Here is a 25,501-nt window from a genome sequence, read left to right as displayed (position 1 = left end):
AGCCATGGAGGAAACCTTTACATTTTATACTTCAATTTCTTAAGTCTTTTTTTGGGTTCTAGTAAAATTCTGTACATTTGTTATATTAAACTACATTAACAAAATTATTGTTCGATTATATTGAGTGGAAAACTACACAAAGCATATTTTCAAAGTGAGATTGACAGTTTTTTTAATACCAAGATTGAGCTGTGGTTTTAACTAATTCTGTGGGTGATCTTCTGTTAAATGCAAAGAAATTAGTAAAAAAAATCCCATTAAGTAACTTATTTTTTTTAATCCTCAGCAAGTTGGCATTGATAAAGGTGACATTCCTGACCTCACACAGGTAAGTGATTCTCTGAGTGCAAAGTGTAGTATGCATGAAATTATTACTCCATAGTTTGCCATAAAAGATCTTACCTAGGGCATAGTCTTATAAGCATTTAATGCATTTTTAATTTAGGCCAATCAATTTTCTTGGAAATTATTCTAGCTTGCATATTTTTTCTAGCTATTGAATGTATTTCTGGAGTTACTGTGAAGATTTACCTGCCCTCATAACATAGTTTCTTCTTTAAAGGCAACTGAATTTACTGTTTTGAGACCATCTTTTCATTCTTAAACTTGATTCAAAATGAAGCCTTAATTAATGTTTAAAAAGTGCTTTGTCTATGAACAGTAACTATTGATAGGCATGTAGTTGGAACACTTGAAATGTTCTTTCTGCTTGTTCTCCTAGTTTTCAACATTTCCCGGGTACGAAGGAGGGACAAGAAAGAGGAACACTCTGATATCATAGTTCTACTGCACTGATTCTTGCCTCCCCTATGAAGTAGAGGAATTTCTACTATAAAAGAGCCTTTTTTTAAAAAGTCATAGTGGTACATAAGTGATTTTTCTGGGGAGCATCTAGTAAGCAAAAACAATAGTAGTGCTTTCTTATCAATCCTTTTATCTGTCAAGAGGGTACATTGTAGGGCTCCTAAGATGTAGAATCAGGAACCATTCACATGTGCAGAATTACTGTGTGACTTTTCTCATAATTGGCAGGAACTGTTTTTATTTCATCACCTCTTTGCTATGGTAAATTTCTACCCCAAACATGTCCTTTAACTAGAGATTGTGAGATGATAAGAGAGAATATAGAGCTTCTATCTTACATACCAGTAATGAATGTATGAGTTTTCTGTCTTTATAAATAAAAAGAGTCATTATAATAGAGAAAATTGTCATAATAAAAGATGACCCACTTTTTTAATAATATCAAAATGCATATAATGATTGACTATCTTTATAATCCATTGAAATGTTTCTATATTTAAAATAATATTAACCTTAAATTTTTATTAAAAATTAGGATACCATAAAGTAATGGTCTCTGTATCTATATTATTTAAATACCAATAATTTTTCATAAATAAAAGTCATAGAATAATTCAGAATATGATGGCATTATATTTTTTGGCTTTAAAAGTTGGGAGATCACTGCTTCTAGTAGACAGAATATTAATATAAAATATTTTTGCTATTGTGAGAAGACCGTATTCTTTGATCAGGTACATACCTGAATAAGATAAATTGGTATTATTTTGGACATGGCTTAAATATTAAGTGTGCGCAAAGTACTATTAAAAATCTTTTTATTAGATATAGAGGGGCACCTGGGTGGCTCAGTTGTTAAGCGTCTGCCTTCGGCTCGGGTCATGATCCCAGGGTCCTGGGATTGAGCCCCATATCCGGCTCCCTGCTCGGTGGGAAGCCTGCTTCTCCCTCTCCCACTGCCCCTGCTTGTGTTCCCTCTCTCTCTCAAATAAATAAATTAAATCTTTTAAAAAAAACCTTTTTATTAGATATAGATTTATGAATTTGATAACACTGTAATAAAAAGTGAAGACAATCAGTGTGCTTTAATTTTAAATTATTTAATGATAATAAATATTTACATTGTAGTTTGGTAAAATAGCCTAGATAAATAATGCATTTTAACCTAAAAAAGTTAGATATTAAAATATTTTGCTCAATAAATAGCTTTTAGAAATGGTAAATCATCTTTATTTCAACTGTATAGACTGCTCTTACTGTGGAATAAAAGTAAAACTGTTATCAGAGAGGCTCCCAGTTAAGAAGAAAATAGGTCTCATTTGTCTCAGTTTGTATAGTATCTGAAAGAGACAAAGAAAAGTTTAAAGAATACTTAAAGATGTTTTTGTTTTTGGGCCCCTCGGTGGCTCAGTTGGTTAAGCGTCCGACTTGATTTCAGCTCAGGTCTTGATCTCGGGGTCGTTGAGTTCAGGCCCTGCTTGTTCTTTTTTTTTTTTTTTTTTTTTTAAGAAAATTGTAGTCTGTCATTGAAAGAAGGACTCACATACTTGGTTTTAATTTTGAATGTTACTATAATATTCATTATAATTTATAGAATCTCCTTCTCTGAAGAAGTAGTCGAGATACCTACTTTTTAATGGTGTATGTTGTGTTATCATAATTTGGTGAACAGAGATCCTGTCCTTAAAGAAGGTAAAATCTTGCCCAGGTATTCTGTGATATTCATTAGAATCTAATATCATACTTTACCTTTTTTTTTTAAGACCTTAAGAGCCACATAAACTTCCATGTTAACATTTATTTTAAAACTACCTCCTCATACACACACAAAAATTCTCTAGTTCATTTCTCCAGTATATATTTAAATCTCAGTATAAAAGTATTGTGTGCTTTTGAAATTTCTTAATAAGTAACCAGATTGTGATTTCTGTTGGGATTGTGAGTGACAGAGCTAAACACTCTCTCTAATTCTTATTTAGAGCTCCTTCCACAGGTCTAGTGGAGGCTTCTCATTGATCTGGCAACTTACACCCACTGTGACAGTATGATCAGGTCTGAGCTGGAATGGGAGCTGCTCTAGGGTTAGTCCTTTAGACAGTGTTGGGCCACGATTAATCTGGAGATGGGTCAGAGATACCAGGTTGTGTGGACTCAGTTTAACACCTTTGAGATTAGAACCTAATCTCTGCTCTCTGTGGCCACGACAGCCACTGAATCTAGCTGTGGCAATGAACCAAAATACCCAACATGGATGAGGGTTAACGAGAAATGGAGACCAGGAGTCTGCCTAGTGACTGGGAGTAAGAATAGGCTGCTTGTAACTGAAAAGAAGATTAGAATTGCTCTTGCAGCAAGGCAGAGAAGAGGAATTTAATAAATATCATATTGGTTGGAAAATGCACCATATAAAATACCAGTGTGGTCATCCGTAGCCCTCTTTAAATAATTGTGCATATCATATCATCATGATTGCATTTAAATGATTTATGAACATCAATGAATTTTTAACAAATCATTCAAAAGTGCTGTATTGCATGAGAAGTGGAATACAATATCAAAACCAAAATGTTTCTCAGCACTTTCAAATGGTTTCTTAGATCTAATGATCAAAAATTCAAATGATCTTTTTGTTGCTTTTTTTTTCCTGTTTGGTTTAAATGATGCTTTAGAATCTAAAACATGTGAATTGTAGATGGATGCTTACTTTTCAATCCCGGACTCACAGTCAGCTTTCCATTTGTTCCAGGAAAAGGATTTTCAAAATACCATTTCCTGTTTGGCGTGTGTGTGTGTGTGCATTCCAAATTTAAAATATCTCCATTTATGAAAAACATTTTAGGTTTTGATATTAGGAATTCTGGTTGACCTGAAAACTATGGGTAAAGAAAAGGTTTTTTAAAAAACCTGTACCACTGATGAATCAGGAACTGTGATACATTGCTGTTACCTGTTAGCTTCCATAGAATGACTCTTGATCTTTGGGTTGGTGTTTCCATCTGACTCGTCTATTGACTTGGGCATTTTTAAAAACAAGCAACTAAAGATCCTGCTAATTATAGTTTGTTCTTTAAGTTCCTTTTACAACAGCAGGGGTATTCTCAAAGTTTTGCTTGTTGGAAATTTGAGACAGTTTTTGCTTATTTGCCTACTACATGCCAAGATAGACTCAGTGCCATAGATAAGAGTTAGGAGGCAGCCAGTATTCCTACATTTGTGAACATTACTATCAAAATAGGGTTTTTTTCCCTCCAAAAACATTTGAGTAATTTATTTCTATTAGATTTCACATGCCCTGATAAGAAATATAAATGAAGTATTTTAAACTTTTAAGATGAAATGCTCCAAACTTAATTTTAGGTGCAATTTATCACAAAATAACTCCCCTTAAAGACAAAAGTCAGTTTTGTAGTCTGTGCTCGTGGTAAGATTTTTTCAACTGTTGTTATTTTTGTGACTGCTACTTTATTTTAAAATTTTCATCCTCAAATTATTAAGAAACCTTGCAAAAAGAATGAAATTGCAAACTGTCTTCCTGGTTTTTGGTTTGTTTGTTCTTTAAGATAACTAAGGAAGTTTATAGGAGAAAACACCACCTCTTTTTTTGTTATCCCTTATTGTTCTGTTTTGTAACTTTAAGTAGCATTTGTCCTTTTAAACAGTTTTAACACGGAATCACATTTTCTTTACATTGCATTTAACATTTAGAGGACCTATGTCTTGTAACCAGAGAGAGGTCCTGTGGCTTGATATATTTTTTCCTTACTATGACCCCAGTGAAAAAAAAAGAAATATGAAAATTTTGAAGTTATATGTCCAGGCTTCCTAAGTTCCATTATTATGACAGTTATGGTAATTATTATTATTATGACAATTACCATGATAATTTTGAAGTTATCAGGAGTTAATTCACCTAAAAATTGTGAAGCCTTTTCTATTTTCTTGCTTTTAAGAATACAGTGCCTATTCAATTTATTAAATGAATACATCTTTATAGTATGCTATTTGTTCTATGGAGCAAAATTTTCCTTATCCCTTAAAAATTTATTTTTTTTACAACTTAAGAGTTATACTCTTAGTTGCAGTTTATTGGAATTTGTTGAGTAAGTCTATTTTCACCTGAGTTATAGTTTTAAATTCTAATTTTTATAACTTCTAAATTTATTATATCCCCCATAATCATTACTTTTTCTACTCTATAGGCCATAACTTTTTAGATAATGCTCATAGGGCTGACTCTTTCTACCCTACCTCCATCACGTTAAGCAAGTTAATATTTTTGTTCACTTGGTAATTTATATTTATAATAATCATATCATTACATATAATAATCACATAATTGTTCATGAATCTGTTAGTGAAGTGAAAAATGAAATTAAAGATCCTGAACTTTTAAAATTGAAAATTCTTAATAAATATTCTACTTGATTTTGTCATTATAGGTATAATGTAAAATGTACAGTTATATGAATTTCCTTGAATTCTGTGAACTATTTTAGCAGTTAGCATAAAGGTCTTCAAAATTAATTTCATATTAATTTGAAGGATAATTCTTAGAATTAAATGTCTCTAAATGTAGTTACATATTTCATTCATGGAATGCTATTCTTTGAATGCTTACACTGCTGTTAAGGTCTAATTTAGATTAAAATTATTTAAAGATGACATTAAATTTCTAATGCTTGAGGAATAGTTGAGGTGGAATATATGTATGAACTTATTATTTCTCTTTCTAATATACAGTAAAATGCCATCGCTTTGTATTGCCTAAAATGTTAATATAAAAACAAATATTCGGGTACCTTTTAGTAAAAGAGTTGAAATATATTAAATCTTCTAACACGGTAGTTTAACATTACCACATTTGCTGAAGTATTTATTGTGTATATAAATTAAATAGCTCAATAATAGGAAAATCTTAATTGTTGTTGACTATTAAAGGTGTAGCCTTTTCTCCACCACTATCCCTTACACCTCCCAAATTTTATTTACTATAGTAGCAATTTTTCCTAACATTTCAGTCACATGTAGATAAGTGAGATTTTACTGTATTTTCAAACTTCTGTAAGTTTCTATTTGGGCACTTATGTTTTTTACTTGGATACAAATACCTATTCCTTTTTCATGCGGTCTTGTGGAAACATATGGTGGACTTGATTTGAGTTTACTGCATATAAGTAATATCATAGAAAAAGTCTATCCAATGTAATCTCTACACTGAAACCACTCTGTAGTACCATTTGTTGCACAGTGGAGTTAACTATATGTAAGATGGGCCTGTCTGAGATTCCATGGTATTTAAATATTTAAGTGCCAAAAGAACCTGGAATGAAATTATCTCACATCTGTAGTGGGGTCCACCCACAGAACTCCACCATACAAAGTTACAGTGATGTTCTAGTGTATTTACTTTGAAAGAAAGCAATGCAGACATTTATTTTTACTTTCTTATTGTAGGCTCCCAGCAGTCTTATGGAGACCCTTGAACAGCATCTAAATACATTAGAAGGAAAGAAACCCGGAAACAAGTACGCATTAGTTGTATAATTCTAAATAAGATGAAAAATGCTGCAGTTGTTCTTTATAAGAATGAGATGTATCATGGTACCGCTTTTACTCCTATAGTTTTAGGGTATGCTTTATTGTAATTCTTCTAGGTTCCCTCAAAAATCCCATCTGATTAACTTATGACAATGTGACCCCATGTATAGGCAATCTATCTGCAGGCTAATGCAGCAAATTAGTAGGTTGTACTTAGGTTGTCTGAACTTGCTGATGTATATATTTGCCCTTACAGGGGATTCACAATATGCCGAAAAGGAGTTGTTCATGTTTAAAAATTGAGGCTGTTATCATTGGGCATGAGTAAAACAAGCACAGGTTTCACAGGTAGCCTTGAAGATTCTGTAACATTATCGACCCTGTTGTGAAAAAAGCAAAGCCCACAAGTGTAGTTTTCTGCATTTTAGAAATTCAGCACGGCATGCTGCTGACATTTTGCTCAGGGATCTTTTTTATAGAGTGAATAGCAATCAATCAGCAATAAGTGCAGTTTTCCTGGGTTTGCATACCTTTGTGCTTGGGCACATACATTTTTTACTATTTTTCCTCATTGCATGCAAAAATATGCAGGTTCCATTTCTTTTCTTCTCTCTAGCAAGTATCAAACTTGTCTATTCACAGGTCCCAGTGCTTTCCAGTCTTTGTGCCTTGCTCAAATTATAATTCTGCTAGTCTTGGATGCCTACCCTCCTTGTCTCTGTGTGTGTAAATCTTACCCATCCTGGGAGGGCTGTCTCATTAAGCCTTCCTTAATCATGCACTGCCCTGTGTTGTGGCCATTTTTCCCCACATATGTGGTTTAGTTAGGTTTTCTGATTCTAAAGTTCAGGGACAACTTTATACTTCATTATCTCCATCTGTAGCTATCTCTACAGAGGCGGTTTGAAATCTGTCTGTTGGTCCCAGTCTTATGTTTATTTCGTTTAGATTGACAGCAGAAGTTAACAGAGACAACCTATGAACTGATCATTGCAGGGCTGTATGCTGACCATGGATTTTGCCTATGATACAGCCATCAAAATGCAATTCCTTTCGGGCGCCTGGGTGGCTCAGTCGGTTGAGCGACTGCCTTCGGCTCAGGTCATGATCCCAGGGTCCTGGGATCGAGTCCCACATCGGCTCTCTGCTCTGCGGGGAGCCTGCTTTTCCCTCTCCCACTCCCCCTGCTTGTGTTCCCTCTCTCGCTGTGTCTCTCTCTCTCAAATAAATAAATAAAATCTTAAAAAAAAAAAAAAAGAAATGGCCTCAGGCAAAAATTTAAAAAAAAAATGCAATTCCTTTCCTTTTTCTTTTCTCTCGGTGTTTGCCCAGAATCTATTCGTGTCCTGATGTTACTTGTTGCTTATTGTTCCTTTAGCTAAGTGTCGTTTCTATCATCTTTTCCAAGTTAGTATAAAAATTATTGCATGTTTTAAATTTTCGACGATGAACAACAGTATAGGAATCTCTCAGGACCTCTCAGGAGCTCTGTTGAGATTGTTACCACAGTGCAGGTGCAAGGTCTACCCCCGCTTCATTGTGGCCATGGGTGGTCAGACTTTTGTGGATAGAATGATGCCAACCAGAAAGACATGAGAGTGCATTAAATGACATGGAGTACATTAAGATGCTCACTTCCAGTGATTGCTGGAGCTACCCTGTATTAGAGTATCTAAAAAGCCAAAGGAATTGTGTGGGATATAAGCAAAAGGGGGCAGGGAGCCTAAGAAATGTCCCTGCTCCTGTGGTAGAAGGACCTCTTTGGCGAAGGAAATACGCATATCCTCAGGACTTAAAGCCTCTCCCTTGGCAAGGCAATGCAGGATGCTTGGTGAAGAGTCAGCTTCTCTGTACTCTTTTCCCTTCAGAGTCCCCCTCACCCTGCACAGAGCCACACTTTCCCCATGTTAACATCTGCTATTACTGCAGTCACCAAAAGCAGCCTTCTGGGGTAAATTTCATTAGCCTTAACTTCATGTCTAAATTCGCCCCCTTGTGGCTGCTGTAAACTATTTTTGGAAAAGAGCTTTGTACACATACTTATTTCTAAGAGTAGGGAAATAGAAATCCAGTGATCTTCTGTTTTGAATTACCTTTGACTGAGCATAATGTTTCTCTCTCCTTTAAAATCATTTTATGCTTGTCATTTTCTCTGAATTGGCTGAGACCACATATGAACTTGTCTTTTGCTTATTCCCTATTTTTAAAATAAATGAACTATAGTAGTTAACTGTTTTCTTCTTTGTATGTTTGTGCTTACCTGGGAACTTAAGTGAAGGGTGAGTACTACATTGAGTGACTTTTTTGCATTTGGTTATTACTAAAAATGCAAAAAGCACTCTTAAGACTCCACATTTGGTATTTAGAACATTTAAAACTGATTTCTGTCAATTTTACACATCTGTGTTTTTTCATGATACTTTTTTATTTGTCTCCCAAGGTGACTGGCATAAATGGTTTTACTTTATTTTGGTCTTCTTAAATCAAGACTAACAGTCTCTCGTAGGTGTATAGACCTTCCTCTTAGATTTTGGAAATCAAATTTTTTTGATTAGTGGACAAAATATTTTCCCATGGCATATGGCAGAAGTGCCAAAAGACAATGCGATAAAGAAAATTAAAGTTGTTTGTCTTTAAGTAGCAGTATAAAGTGATTCTAATCTCTGAGGCAAGGAAGCGTTTTCAAATGTCTACTATAAAAATATGTATACTCTTTATATTTAATGGCTTTTATTCACTGATATTCATTTTTGAAGTTTTATGTAATACTGTGTGATATATTTGTATATCGTGTGTTTCTGTGATTCCATAGAACAAAAGAGAAATTGATTTTATTTTACATGTGGGTTTACTAAGTGCTGAGGGTACAGAAAACCTGATGAGTTGATTGTAATTAAAATTACTTGGAAGACATAGATAGGTTTTTCACATCTGTATTTTGGTTTTTTGTTTGTCTTCTGGCTAGCATTTATAGCCAAAATTATTATACTTATATTTATTATTATTTATTATTTACTATTTATTATATTTATTATTATAGGGATTATTGTTGTGGATAAGACATAACAAAATTTCCTCTTTTGATGACTTATTATTAACATCCTGGAAGTAAACCTTGGCATTTTCTATGTTCATCATAAAAATCCATAGATTTATAGCAATTCATTCTCTTTTATAAAATTATATTCGTGCTTTATTCTTTCCAGCACAGTTCACTATGTACTAGATTTCTCTTGCTGAAATCATTAAAATAGGTATTGATTTTCAGTGTCATTATCGATATATATAAAAGACGGTAGCATTTTCTTTTATAAAGGGCAAATGACTGATGGTAGGGTAGTAAATCAATGAAGAAACAGGTAAAAGGAAGAGAGGAACACGCGTGCTGGGCCCATCTGAGTAATTAGAAGGGTCGTTTAGTAATGGTGCTTGTGTAGGAGCTTGGCAAACTGATTCTTATGCCAGTTATGATATTTCTACTTAGGCTTGAGGATGATAATCTTTAATAGCAGGTATTTGCCAATAAGGTTGAACATAAAAGGTTATTAATGTGATGTATATTATTAAATCTGTTTTGCTACATTCAATAAAACAAAAATTCATGATACTAAACAAAATTTCATTTACTAAATCTCTGCTAATTTTGTTTGGCTAGTGCCACTTGTGCTCCTTTCTCTGTAGATGAGTAGAAAGCCATCCCTGCCATCCTCTAAGACTCTGACCGTAGGCTTCCTGTTGAAATGTGTTTTCTCTTCATTTTGTTTTATCATTAATTTATTTTTCACCAACCTGGGTTGGTAAAATATAAGTTGTTTAGGCAGTCATTTCTGAAGCACGTTGCTAGAAATGATATACAAGTCAATGCTAGAAATAATCTCACTAAAAAAAAAAAATTACTCCTTTCTAACTTTCCCTCACTCCCTTAGAAACGAGCATTGAGGTTACTGTTCTTTTTCAAGTTCTACTAGTTCTAACAGGATAATGGGAATATTTTCCATAGATAGTTTTCATTACAGCCATGAAAAAAACAAACCGGGAGTATACATGTGGAAGTTGAGACACATTTCAGGCACACGGCTCATATTTAAATTTTGGTGTTCCTTCTGTGCCTCACAATTATGTTTAAATGAATCACAATGTACCTTAATGAGTTTTCTAACTTTTTAAAATAATAAACCAGAGGGTTTTTTTTTTTTTAATTCTGTGAGGTCTTATTTTCCCCAAGTCTGGGCAACATTTTTAAAATTCCAATTTTATTTTTGTTGGATGCAGGCAATAATGATCAACTCGAAGATTTGAGTTGCTAGAGATACAGAAAAAAAAACTTGGGTTTAAGAATTTCTAATACTAGAAATTAAGTGAATGGAAAACATTGAAAGAGGGTGCCGTAATTGAGTGAAGGATAAATTATTTTTTAAAAAATAGTTTATCCGTTGCTGAAACATCTGTATATAAACCAGTTAATGCTTGTCCAAGTGATATCAAACTTCAGTGCTTCTGCAAATGTATTCACGTATATTCAATTTTAATTTTTTTGGTTGCCTTTTAGATCTGGTGCTCCCTCTCCATTAAGTAAGGTAAGTTTGCTGTTTGTTCTGTTCTGACCATTTTAGGAATTTTTGAGTGTACAGGTCAGTGACATTATGTACATTCATATTGTTGTGCAGCCATCACTATCATCCATTTCCAGAACTTTTGTCATCAAAACTGAAACTCTGCACCCTTTCAACACTAACTGCACATGCTTCTCCTCAGCCCCAGGCAACCACCATTCTGCTTTCTGACTCTATGGACTGGACTACTCTAGTTAGGTCAAATAAGTGGAATCATCCAGTGTCTGTCCTTTTTTGACTGGTTTATTTTACTTAGCAAAATATCTTGGGGGATTTATTTATGCTGTAGCATATGTCAGAATTTCCTTCCTTTTTAAGTCTGAAAAACAATCCATTGTATGGGGGCACCTGGGTGGCTCAGTGGGTTAAGCATCTGCCTTCGGCTCAGGTCATGATACCAGGGTCCTGGGATCAGGCCCTGCATTGGGCTCCCTGCTCAGAGGGGAGTCTGCTTCTCCCTCTTCCTCTGCCTCCTTCCCACCTCTCTCTCACTCTCTCTCTCAAATAAATAGATAAAATCTTTAAAAAAAAAAAAAAAACATTCCATTGCATGTATACACCACATTTTCTTCTTCCATCCGTCAGTTGGTGACTTGGGTTGTCTCCAACTTTTGAGTGTTGTAAATAATGCTGCTGTGTGAACATGGGTATATTAAAATACCTGTTTGAGTTCCTGATTTCAATTTTTTCAGGTGCATACTCAAAAGTGGAATTTCTGGGTCTTATGGTAATTTTATTTTTAATTTTTTGAGGAAAAGAAAGGTAAATTTTGTATATTCTACTTTATATTAGTTTCTCAATCTCGTGTGGTATAGCAATGTCTACTTAGTCCTCTATTTGGACTAAGTTTTTTTTAAGTAGGAGAAATTTTCATACATTTATATTACAACTGAAACCAAACTAGTTGCAAAGCACATATACCTATTCTAAATCCCAGCCCTGTGAGATAAAACACATAATTTGACATGTGTTTGAATGGTGAAGAAGTCAGTTGTGGTTGTCTTTCTGCAGCCATGCCTTTTAGACACTACACTGTAATAATTTTAATAACTCTTCCTGCTCTCTTTTTTTTTTATCAGATTGAAGGACAGGAATAGGGTTATCAGTGACAGTAGTACTTATTTCCATAGGTCTCTAGCTCACATTTGCCATTGTATTTTTCAGACAAAAATGTAATAAATGTGCTCTTTCCTCTATGACAAATTTCCATTATGTGATTGCTATTATTACAGAAACGAAGGATGTCATTATGAGTGACCTGGTGGTTCCCAGACACCCTGTACTGTGTCAGTACCTGGCTGACTGCCTAAGATTCCCTCAGGCAGCTCAAGCCAACAAAAAGCTCCCTGGTGATTCTGATATAAAACCGGGTTTAAAATCATTATGTCTATGTGAAAAATTCCAACATATGACTGCAGAATAGAGTGTGGTAAAAATTACAGAATCAATTGGGGATGGTCTGTCTCTACATTTTGGCCAAATTGAATTTTATTGACATTTTCTTTTTGTAATAGGATTATTCTGGTTCTGTTTCCTTAGCTCTATCATTTCTTTAGAGCTTATTGTTACAGAGCAGTATATTTAAATGAGCCTTTAAAGACCTTCATTTTACATTTATGTTGGTAGCTTCATTGTTGTTTTTAAGTTCTCAGTGATATCTTCATAAACATCACTTTCTTTTTTATTTTTTTTAAGATTTTATTTATTTATTTGACAGAGAGAGGCACAGCGAGAGAGGGAACACAAGCGGGGGGAGTGGGAGAGGGAGAAGCAGGCTTCCCACTGAGCAGGGAGCCCGATGCAGGGCTCGATCCCAGGACCCTGGGATCATGACCTGAGCCGAAGGCAGACACGTAATGACTGAGCCACCCAGGCGCCCCTAAACATTACTTTCTACGCTTATTTACATGTATTGGTTTAAAAAAATCCACTAATTTCTTTAAGAGGAGTTGTCAGTGTCCACAGTGGATAACATACAAATTAAATTTGGTTGGTCCTTTCTATTCCCTTGATAATCTTTCATATTCCATTTGAAAATTTTGAATTTTGGTGAAGAGAAAGGATTGAGTTGACGTTTTCTGAGCAGCAATATCCATACTGCTCATGCGTTTGTCTTTCTTGATATGCTGAATGCTTAACACTTGTGTATCTATTGAATTTTGACTTCTTGATTCTTGGACAAATAGATATTGGACAAATACTACTTAAGTCTGAATACCCCTGAACATTATCTCCTCAGTCCTTTTACTTAATTTATACTTTTTAAAACTTTCTTTAAGTTTGGTCTATTTGCAATTAGGTGTCCATTTATAGCAGTATTTGATAGCCTTTGGTTGGTGTTAGTCTTCATGTTTTACTTGCTATTTATCACATTTCCACTTACATTATCAGTGGACTGGTTTGAGACGCCCCATTAATCTTTCTCTTGTAAATACATGGAGAATTAAATATACCAAATAAAGGGAAATAGAACTAGGATAGTTACCTCAACAAAAATCTTAATTTTTCATATATTACCTGACTATTAAGTTCTCTTTTTAAAAATAAACCAGTCCAGGACAATAAATGTTAGATTTTATTTCACTTTTTTAATTTTTATCTATGTCATATTAGTGATGGGATATAGTCATGGTACCTTTAAACTGTCAGTGACTTGAATCTTGTTTATAAATTGTTCTCTGCCATCTGTGAACTATTTTGAAAGTCAGATTTCTAGAATTTAAAGACACCTGAGAAGACTTTATATGAAGTCTGGTTAGGATGCAAAGGAAAAAGAATGGCCTTGGTTTTTTGTTTTTTGTTTTGTTTTTAAACAGGTTTGTGATTCATCAGTCTTACACAATTCACAGCGCTCACCATAGAGCATACCCTCCCCAATGTCTATCACCCAGCCACCCCATCCCTCCCACCCCCCACCACTCCAACAATCCTCAGTTTGTTTCCTGAGATTAAGAATTCCTCATATCAGTGAGATCATATGATACATGTCTTTCTCTGATTGACTTATTTCGCTTAGTATTAAATACCCTCTAGGTCCATCCACATCATTGCAAATGGCAAGATTTAGTTTTGGTTTTATAGCAGTTATCCCAATTGATAATTGTTTTCATTTTTAGCAGCTGGTAAGATCTTTCCTGCTAATTTTATGTTTAGGAAATACCAGTTAGCCTTGACTTTAAATACATGAGTAGAAATCATTGCAATGTTAAGCCAAATACTTAAAACATAATTTTATATAAATTGCATTTAACTTTTTTAAAATTTGAAAACTGTTTTGTCCAATATTGATTACTTATTACAGTTCTCCATTTCAAATATTCTTGAATTTTTTCTCTCACATGGAGTTACCAAAAAATTGCTGTGAATATCAGAGTTTCTGCAAAGTGGAGGTCCTGTTTCCCTGTGTCCTCTAGATTCGCATTTGACTAGAATGTGTTGTGCATCTTCACTTTCAGTCGTCTCCAGTCACAACTGTTACGTCTCCTAATTCTACACCAGCTAAAACTATTGATACATCCCCACCGGTTGATTTATTTGCAACTGCATCTGCGGCTGTCCCTGTCAGGTTAGTTAATGACTATACACTGAACTCTTTATTAATATTTTGATTAGGCTTTTGTTTTATTTTTATGTACTGAACCCAGATGTTTTCACAAAATGAAATCTAGTCCTAGTAACATATGATAGTTTGGGCTATATTTAGGTTCACCAAGTAATTGCTTTTACGTTTTCTACAGTTCCCTAGGCCTGTACTCTCAAAGCATCAGAAAGACGTAAGCTGTAGAAATCTCCTTCTTGCTCCCACATTTAGGAAAGGAGGTGGAAGAATGGTACACACACTTCAGATTCTTCTGAAATTGTGAAGATATGGAAAAGGTTTCAGAAATTAGCTGCTGCTTGTGTGAAATTTAAACGGTGTCTTAAGGCACTTAAAAAACAATAACAACAACAACAACAACTTTGCAGTTGTAGGCCAGTTAGCTGGTGCTTTTGAGGAACTCAGACTCTGGTGGTAGGAAGAGACCATCAGAATCTTCCTAATCAGCTTTTATAGCACCTAAAGGTCAGAAAGTAGTGAGAAAGGTGGAGATGGCTGTGCATTGGGTAAAATCTCAGGGCTGCCTCAGATGAAACCCCAATTCAAAGAGGCTTCCTCAGATCATAATTTTAGGTCTCCCCTTGTTTGGTTCTTTTGTCTTGAGAGGATTTATAGTATCTGTGACTGATTATGAATGCCCTGTATTTGGAGACCTGAATTTTGAACTGAGCAATAAATCCATGTCATGTACCCATATTAACTATGTGTGTTACCCCTATTTGCGTAGTTCCACTTTTTATAATCACAAATTTGATAAAACCAAGTCCTTCTTGCCTCTATACTAAGATAAATTGCTTCTTCTAAAAGTTTTGATTCAGGTCTTAATCATGTTTCCCTATCCTGGGACTTAGACCAGTTATGTTTATGAAATGGAAATCAAAACTAGGCAAATTTCATGTGCTTTGAAATTAAAAAAACAAAACCAGCAGAATCCTTTCTTGAAAAGAACATTACCTGGAAATCTAATATGTAAAAAAAGGTAAAGGTGGAATTGCTATTTATGAAGAAGGGTGGGGAATCTGGCACCCTGGTGGCTTGGTACCTGGTCTGGTAACCTGTAGGCCAGTGTGTTTCAGTCCTGAATGAAACACCTGAGGCCATGTTAAAATGAAGATTCTGATATAGAAGATATGGGGTAAGCCCAAAATTCTGTACTTCCAACAGTGTCTCAGGATGTTACTAGTTTGAAGACCACACTTTGAATAGCAAAGCTCTAGGCTCCTCCTTAGAGCCTCTGCAGATGGAGGAGCTTTGAAAAACACAGCCCTAACTGAATGACAATAAAAAATATAGAAGCATTTTAGATGAGGCCTCTTATAGGCAAACTTGCTACGTTATAGTTTAACTTAAAAAAAAGGTATATTAGTGATTATTCGTTTTAGTATTCTTTGCTTTATAAATAAATTCTTAAGGCAAGAATTTTTTTCCATTCAAAAAATTTTAGAAAACAGAGAAAGGGGAAAAATTACCCATAATTCTCTTACTATAATACCTTTAATTTTTGGAGTATGCTTCCTTTTATCACAGTCCTAACCAGCACTTCAGATGCTACCCAGTGGACAGTAACATATTTGATAAAATTCCCCCTTAATTTGAGGCATTTAGGTTTTCCCCTTTAATTTCTGCTTTATGATTTGTTGAGTGGCCCAATGCTTGAAGGATGGTTTACCTGTGTTATTGTGTATAGAAAGGGAGTTGGCAAACTATGGCCTATGGGTGAAACTAGCCTACTGTCTGTTTTTATAAATAAAGTTTTATTGGAACAAAGACACATTCATTTGTTTATATATTTTCTGTGTCTTACTTCATGCTATACTGGCAGAGTTGAATAGTGATAGACCATCTAGCCCACAAACCTAAAATATTGAGCTTCTGGCCCTTTACAAAGGGTAGTTTGCCAACCCTTGGGATAGAAGAACATATGCTATACTTTCCAAAGTATTATTCTCTTACTGGATTTAAAATATCCAAAATCTTTGATGCTTTCGGCATCAGTCTTTATTTAAAAGCATTGCTATATTATAAAATTTTAAAATCTGATTTTAAAATTTTATTTTCCTTCAGCACTTCTAAACCATCTAGTGATCTCCTGGACCTCCAGCCAGACTTTTCTTCTGGAGGGGCGGCAGCCGCCGCAGCACCAGCGCCACCACCACCTTCTGGAGGGGCCACCGCATGGGGAGGTGAGTGAAACCAGCCAGCCATGCCATTTTTCTATTCAGTTGTTTTTATTCAGGCTATTATTGTTATACTTACCTTCTGATTGTCCAAAATGTTGCTAGAAACTTGGAGAGAAAATGCTAAGAATGGCACCTATTGATTTAAATATATATTGAGAGAGAGGCAGAGAGTCCCTCTGTAGTAGTCATATAGTTTTTATTTTAAGAGTTGAAACAAAGGCAGTATTTTTCTTTGCTATTCTAAAATTCTGACTATTTTTAATAATTGGCCTGTAGAGATTCAGGCATTAGAGGATTGGGTGTTCCTGTGAACTTCTGAGATTACTCAAAGGCAGCACTTCAGATTTGATTTGTTCAGGTGTAGCCTCCTTCCTGGATTCCTTTACACCTAAACTGGTTTTAATTCATATTGTATTTGACTTCAGGCAGTTGAAATCTGGGATAGATTCTTGTTTGTACCAGAAAAGATCCGTACTAAACTAACTGAGAAGAATCACATCTAAGTGCTTGATTCCCATTTTTATTCATGGATCTTGAAAAAATTAAAATTTTATAAGCATTTGATTTAAAAAGTAGATTAAATAATAATATAAAAATTAGTTAATTATTTTCAGTGCTGCACTGAGTTGGTTTTAAATACCTTGCCATATTGCACCAAAATACCAAAATAAATTTTTTTAAGTTTAAAAATGATTCATACAACTATAGAAACAACACAGAGGGAACAACATAAGCAATGTGGTAGAATAGGAGGTGCCCCATCATAGCTCCCCACCGCAAAAATAATTTTGGCAGCCATTCATGGACAAAGTGCCTTTGTGGGAGCTTTGGGATCCAGGTAGGAGGTTGTAAAACCCCAATGGAGCCTGAGAGAAAGAAAGGTTGTTTTGAGATGGCAGACCTACACCCAGAAGGGAGACTCACCAACCTTGTCCCTGGCTGCAGATCTGGAAATACCACCTGTCCCTATGGAGGCATTTATAGTCCTGTTTGGCCTTGGTCCTGCCATCAGCAACATCTACCAAGGGACCCAGAAGGAGCCATGCTTGCCCTTGCCTTGGGTAACAGGTCTGCTGACCTTTGGTCTCAGCTGTGAATTCTAAAATGGCCTATGACCCAGCTCCAGCCTTTCTCAGTCATGGTCTGGGAGCAGTCCTGCCTGCCCAGGAATCCAGCAAGAAACACACCTGTCCATGCCCCTAGAGGCAAACCCACTGAACTTGGTCCCAACTATGAACTTTAAATCTGACTTGGTCCCAGCTCCATTCAGCTATGGTCCAGGACTAGACCTGCCTACCCAGCGACCCAGTGAGAGCCACACCTATCCATGCACTTGCTAATCATCCCACCATCTGTGGACTCAACTGCAGACCCTGAAATGGACCCTTGTCCCAGTTCTAGCCCTACTGACCAAGGTCCTGAAGGTCCACCCAGGGATGAGGCAGATCCAAACCCATCCAAGCCCCTGGCAAGAGGCCCACCAACCATGGGCATCAAGCATACCCAGCAGGTAGCCACATGACCGAGCTCCAACCCCTCTCAGTTGTGATTCTATTCTGATACTCTGGGCAATGTCATTAGCACAGAGCAGGTGACAGTCTTTACTTGCCAAAATGAGTCTTTAAAGACTGGAAGAGCTATTTACTTCTTCAAATGCACAGACACCAACACAAGGCTACATGGATTACAAAGAATCATGGAAACAAACATGACACCACCAAAGGAAGCTAATAATACTCTAATAACCAATGCCAAAGAAATAGAGATCTACGAATTGCCTGACAAAGAATTCAAAATAATCATCTTAACGAAGCTCAGTGAGATGCAAGAGAACAGAAATAGACAACAAAACAAAGTCGAGAAAACAGTACGTGAACAAAATGAGAAATTTAATAAAGAGATAGAGGCCATAAGGAAGAACTAAACAGAAATCCTAGAGCTGTAGAATATAATGACTGAACTGAAAATTCAACAGCAGACTTAATCAGACAGAATAAAGAATCAGCAAACTCAAAGATACATCATTAGAAGATACCAGTTAGGGGAACAAAAAGGAAAAAGAAGCACATGGGACCTGTGGATGCTATCAAATGAATGAATATATGCATCAAGGGAATCCCAGAAGGAGAAGACAGAAAAAGAAGGGCAGAAAGCTTATTTAAAGAAATAATAACTGAACACTTCCCAAATTATACAGACATGGATATGGACATTCATATTCATGAAATTCAAAAGTTCCCAAGCAAGATCGACCCAAAGAAGACACGGTATAATCAAACTGACAAAAGTCAAAGACAAAAAGAAGATCTTGAGAACAGCAAGAGAAAAGCCACTTGTCATATAGAAAAGAACCCTGATAAGGCTATCAGCACATTTCTCAGCAGAAGCCTTGCATGTCAGGAGTAAGTAGGATGATATACTCACAGTACAGAAAGGGAAAAAAAAAACCCAAAACTTCAACCACAAGTACTGTACCCAGCAAAGTTGTCCTTCAGAAATGGAAAGATGAAGATATTCCTCCACAAATAAAAGCTAAAGAAGTTCATCACCACTAGACATGCCTTGTAAGAAATGCTAAAGGGAGTTCTTCAAATTAAAGCAAAAGTATGTTAAGTACCAACATGAAAACATATGAAAGAATAAAGCTCACTGGTAAAGGTAAATATATTGCCAAATTCAGAATACTCTAATACTGTGGTGGTGGTAAGTAAATCACGTTTAACTCTAGTATAAAAGTTAAAAGACAAAAGAATTCAAAATAACTAAAGCTACCATAATTTGTTAGTATAAACACTATATGTAAAATTTGTGACATCAAAGCATAGAATGCCAGGGGTGAGGAGGAGGAGTAAAAGTGTAGACTTTTGATATATGATTGAAGTTAAGTTCTTAGCTTAAAATGTACTGTTATAACTATAAGCTGTTTTATATAAGACTCATGATAAATACAAAGAAAACACTTCTACTAGATACTCAAAAGATAAAGAGAAAGGAATCAAAACATACCACTAAGGAAAATCAACAGTAAACAAAATGGCAATAATAAGTCCTTACTCATCAATAATTACTTTAAATATAAATTTATTAAATTCCCCAAATCAGAAGACACAGAGTGGTTCAATGAATATTAAAAAAAAACAAAAACACAAGATCCAATGATATGCTGCCTATGAGACTCACTTTAACTTTCAGGACACACATAGGTAAAGTGAAAGGATAGAAAAAAGATACTCCATGCAAATGGCAATCAAAAGAGAGCAGGATTGGCTATACTTTTATCAGACAAAATAGATTTTTGGTCAAAATCTATCCAAGACACAGAGAAGGTCACTATATTATATAATGATAAAAAGATTAACCCATCAAGATGAAATAACAATTATAAATAAGTATATACACTAAACATTGGGACACCTAAATATATAAAACAGATATTAACAGAACCAAGGGGAGAAATAACCACACAATAACAGTAGAGGACTTTTTTATGCCACTTTCAACAATGGATAGATAATCCAGGCAGAAAATCAATAAGGAAACAGTGGACTTGATAACTTTATTCTAAATGGGCCCAACAGACATATACAGAACATTCCATTTAACACAGAAGAATATACATTCTTCTCAAGCACACATGGAACACTCTCCAGGATAGATTGTAAGTTAGGGCACTAAACAAATCTTAGCAAATTAAAGAAGATTGAAGTCATAGCAAGTATCATTTCTAATCTCAGTGGTATGAAACTAGAAATCAGTAACAAAAGGAAAATTGGAACATCCACAAATATGTGGAGATTAAACAACATACTCCTGACCAACCAGTGGGTCAAAGAAGAAATTGAAATGAAATCAGAAAGTATCTTGAAACAGATGAAAATGGGGGCACCTGAGTGGCTCAGTCAGTTAAGTGTCGCCTTTGAGGCCTGGGATTGAGCCCTGCATCAGGCTCCCTGCTCAATGGAAAGTCTGCTTCTCCTTCTCCCTCTGCCTGCCACTCCCCCCTACTTGTGCTCTCTCTCTCTCTCCCCCCAATAAAGAAATAAAATCTTAATAAAAAAAAAGAAACACATGAAAATGGAAACATAACATACCAAAACCTACAGGATGCTGCAAAAGCAACTCTAAGAGGGAAGTTTATAGTGGTAAAGGCCTACATTAAGAAGAAAGATCTCAAATAAGCAAGCTAGCTTTATACCTCAAGGAACTAGAAAAAGAACAAACAAATCCCAACATTAGCAGAAGGAAGAAAATAAGAAAAATTAGACCAGAAATAAATGAAGTAGAAACTGGAGAGACAATAGAAAAGATCAGTGAAACTAAGAATTGGTTTTTTGAATAAACAAAATGACAAACCTTTAGCTAGACTAAACAAGAAAAGAAGAGCAAGAACTCAAATAAAATTATAGATGACAGAGGAAACATTACACCTGATATTATAAAAATACAAAGGGCCATAAGAGACTACTATGAACGATTATATGCCATCATATTGATAATCCAGAAAAATTAATAAATACCTAGAAACATAAAACTGACTGAGAAAGAACCATGAAGAAATAGAAAATCTGAACAGACCCATAATGAGTAAGGAAATTGAGACATGAATCGAAAACTCCCAACAAAGAAAAACCCATGACCAGATAGCTTCACAAATGAATTCTATCTAAACATTTAAATAAGAATTAATGCCAGTCCTTCTCTAATTCTTCCAAAAAATTGAAAAGGAGAAAACACTTCCAAACTCATTTTTTGAGACCAGTATTACCCTCAGACCAAAGCCAGATAGGGACCTGCAAGAAAAGGAAATTACAGGCCAATAACCTTGATGAACAAAAACACAAAAATGCTTTGCCAAGTATTAGCAAACCAAATTCAGTAACCCATTAAAAGGATCATACACCATAATCAAGTGGGATTTATCAATATATGGTTCAATATATACAATATATGCAAATCAGTAAACATGATATATGATATTACAGAATGAAGGATAAAAATCATATGATCTCATTGTGCCTGGGTGGCTCAGTTGGTTAAGCATCCAACTCTTGATCTTAGCTCAGGTCTTGATCTCAGGGTCATGAGTTCAAGCCCTGTGTTGGGATCCATGCTGGGCATGGAGTCTACTTTAAGAAAAAATCATATGATCTCAATAGATGCAGAAAAATCATCTAACAGATTTCACCATCCTTTCATGATAAAAATTCTTGGCAAATTATAAGTAGAAGGAGTGTACCTTAACATTATAAAGGCCATATATGATGAGCCCACAGCTAACATCATATTCAGTGGTGAAAAGCTGAAACCATTTTCTCTTAAGATTAGGGACAACACAAGGATGCCCACTCTCCACTTCTGTTCAACATAGTGCTGGAAGTCTTAGCCAGAGCAATTAGGCAAGAAAAAGAAATAAAGCACCTGATAGGCTAGCAGAACCTTGGCTCAGGGCCTGATGGTCACTTTTTGATAATTAGACATCATTAGTCTTCTGTCTCAATAATATATCTATAACTGTACTATTTCATGGTAGTAGAAGGTCAGCTAGAAAGAAAAAATACTAATAAATTCTCTAATTCCTAAGCAGAATAGTAAAATTTATAAGCCTTAAGAAACTGAAGTAAAGTTGTATAATATGAAATCGAGAAATATTCACTACCTTCAGTTTGCATTTATCCTATAGATACCCGGTAGGGGTTGAACGTGATGCTAAGTTATAACAAATATATTTTGGTCATTTGAGCAAAAATAAATAAAATCACTTCCTCGATCTTGTTTGATAAATTCATGCCACTTCTATTATTGAAACACATTTTAATTTTGTATAACCAGACAATAAACTATAAACCTTAAAACTCTGTAGACTTATTTAGATATTCTTATCTGACCATAATGCTAGTAAGAGGATTCATTTTCCAACAACCAAGGCCATTTCAGGTGTTTATGAATTCAGGTGTTTATGAATGGGTACTGATAAATATTACCATTTTAAGGTACATACTGTAAATGATAGTACTTTTCGTGTTGGCATAAGACAACCATGTTTTAGCGAATTCATATTTTAGTAAACCTAAGTTAAATAATGCCATATAAGATTTGCATTCTGTGGGCTGATAATGAACATGTTTGACTGAAAGATGACAGAGCATTTTTTTAATCCCTGCCATTGGCCCCATAATGAGAGTGTTTTTCTCTTCATAATAAATTCCTCTCAGCAGAAACAAGTGAGTATGTGTGTTGTCTTTCTGTGTATCTTAGAAGTGGGAAACAGATTATTTCTTCTTATAAATGCTTGAAGTGAAATTTCTCTTTTCTGAGAAATATAGAATTCCTATTAGGGTTTTATTAGTTGACCTAATTAGGGTTTTTATTAGAATTAAGAGACCTAATAGAAAGTAATTACCAACATCCATTTGAAGGCTCACTCTTATTATGCAATCATATGACTTTAATAGTTTCCATGGGGAATATTACCCACAGTACAAGCAATTTTAGTGACATATTACTATTTGCTTGTCAATTAAATCTGGGGGCATATCTGTGGGCTATTTTGGAAACATGCATGTGTACACACACACACATCCAGAAAGATGTATAGAAGCTTTGAAAGTCATAGTTCTGTAATGAAAATTATACCTTGACTTAAATGTTAGCTCTTGCTATTTTTATTAGCAAGCATTTGATATGCTCCAGGTAAGAGTGAGCACTTAAATATATTAACACATTCAACCTTTATAATAACCTAGGAAGTTTAGCCTCATATCACTGCAGAATATAGATTTCCTTCTTAATTTAGTTGTAGTTTTGTTTCCTCAGTTACAATGAGTATTTTCTAGCAATTTCCATAACACAAAAAAATAACTCTGATTATGTACTACTTGCCAGTGAATTGAACTCTGCTGCTGTGGGTTATGGGGAGGAGCAGTTTGTATAGTTTAATCTTTTATAAACACTGGTAGCTTTGAGAATAACTGTTCCCATCATCATAAAGTAGGGCTTTCTTTTATACTAGGGAAAATTTTGCATAAAGCAAGAAATAAGTAACATAAATTATATTTCATCCAGAAAATTAAGATTTTAGAGATTGACACCTGTAGCAAAAGTTTTCAGCATCAGTTATGCTCCACTATGTTTAGTCATACATTTCCCTAGGAAATTTTACTTTCCATCTTTCATCATATTGCAACAAGTCTTATAACCCTCAATCTGAATAAAACACTAGTCAAAAACATGGAACTAGTATTTTAATCTTTTATACTTTTTAAAAATATTTCTATTTCTCTCTCTTTCCAATACACGTGAATAGTCTTCTCCTTTCTCACTTACCAAATGTACGAAATAAATTGCCCATTCCCTCGCATAGACAGTAGCAAGTCTGGAAACTGTTAAATCACATGGCTCTTAGCTCTTCTGCTATCACATTGTTTCTTGAACTAGCCGTTATAAAGCAAGACTAGAGAGAGTCTCACCAATGCCAGGAGAATAGAGAAACCAAGTCTGTCTGGCTTCTGATGACCCAGTTTGGTTTCTAATTAATATTTTGGGATGTATGAGTATAGAGTAACAGTTGTATTGGGCCTGATACTGTTGGTTTGAGGAATTATTGGAAGTACCTTCTGTTTCTCAGGATTTGGGGCCTACCTATTAGGGTTTTATTAGTTGACCTAATTAGGGTTTTTATTAGAATGAAGCTTACAGCCCCAAATCAACATAGCTCCTTTTTGCCTATTGTTAATTATGCATATGTTCTAAAATTTAAAAACTGTTTCTAATGTGAAGTACTCTGTGTGCTATAGTTTGTTAATGCTGTTATGAAATATAAAAGATTTGGTTAGAAGGGCTTTGATTACCTTAGTGTGTCTGTAGAGTGCTTTATCTAATACTTATTGGGTTTGCAAATTGCATAGTTAAATGAATATGATTATTTTTTTTAAAGATTTTATTTATTTATTTATTTATTTGAGAGAGAGAGAGAGAGAAACAGCATGAGAGGGGAGAAGGTCAGAGGGAGAAGCAGGCTCCCCGCTGAGCCGGGAGCCCGATGTGGGACTCGATCCCAGGACTCCGGGACCATGACCTGAGCCGAAGGCAGTCGCTTAACCAACTGAGCCACCCAGGCGCCCGAATATGATTATTTTTAATGTCAAATATATGTTTCTCAGTTTTTTAAATGTCTTCTAGAACTTTTAGTTTACTTAGTTCTCATATTGTTTCTAAGGCTCTTAAGAAAATAGCTCCCTAATGAGTTTTGATAAAATTTCTTCATGATTAAAATAAATTTCCAGTAAATTCATGAATTCAAATATGAGCCCTGGGTTATATCACATGATTGGGAATACAAGAATGCTATTGGACTCTCTAAGTGTTTAATAACCTAAAGTTATAGTATAGTTAAGAATTACCCTTCCTGGGCTTTTTATTTAGGATGCCAACTGTAATCCCACTGTTGAACACTAAGTATGCACCTCCAAAAGGAATGCAGACCTCAGAAGGCCTGAAAAGTTTGGATGCTACACAGTCTTGTCTCGTTCATCTTAAAAATAATTCTCATTATGTTGTCACATAATGTTTATAAATGGAAAGATTATATATAGAATTGAAAAACATCCAATAATGTGAAATTTATGAAGACAAAAATCATGGAGGTGAGGGTTATTTTTTTCTAGCCCCTAAACTTGGACTGTTCTTTGACTGTGTTTGGTATGTTCTACAATCAAACTACAGCTATCAGAAAGCCTGTATTTATCCTGTGGTATTCTGGACTGAAGTGA

The 25,501-nt window shown here is 35.0% G+C and overlaps 1 protein-coding gene across 1 annotated transcript in view; it reads left to right on the top strand.

The window, feature by feature from the left end:
- The window catches only part of SNAP91 (synaptosome associated protein 91), a 143,521-nt gene that overhangs the window by 74,324 nt on the left and 43,696 nt on the right, over positions 1–25,501 (top strand). Inside the window, exons 9-13 of the mRNA XM_054505455.2 lie at positions 287–328; positions 6,259–6,329; positions 10,892–10,919; positions 14,411–14,520; positions 16,618–16,736. Of these exons, the coding sequence (XP_054361430.2) occupies positions 287–328; positions 6,259–6,329; positions 10,892–10,919; positions 14,411–14,520; positions 16,618–16,736 (370 nt within the window). The remainder of the gene's footprint in view (positions 1–286; positions 329–6,258; positions 6,330–10,891; positions 10,920–14,410; positions 14,521–16,617; positions 16,737–25,501) is intronic.

The sequence above is a fragment of the Mirounga angustirostris genome, unplaced genomic scaffold, assembly GCF_029215605.1.
Source record: "Mirounga angustirostris isolate CCGP_5_RB_7025 unplaced genomic scaffold, mMirAng1.0.hap1 SCAF_8, whole genome shotgun sequence".
NCBI lineage: Eukaryota > Metazoa > Chordata > Mammalia > Carnivora > Phocidae > Mirounga > Mirounga angustirostris.
This window is presented reverse-complemented; position numbering and strand designations above follow the sequence as displayed.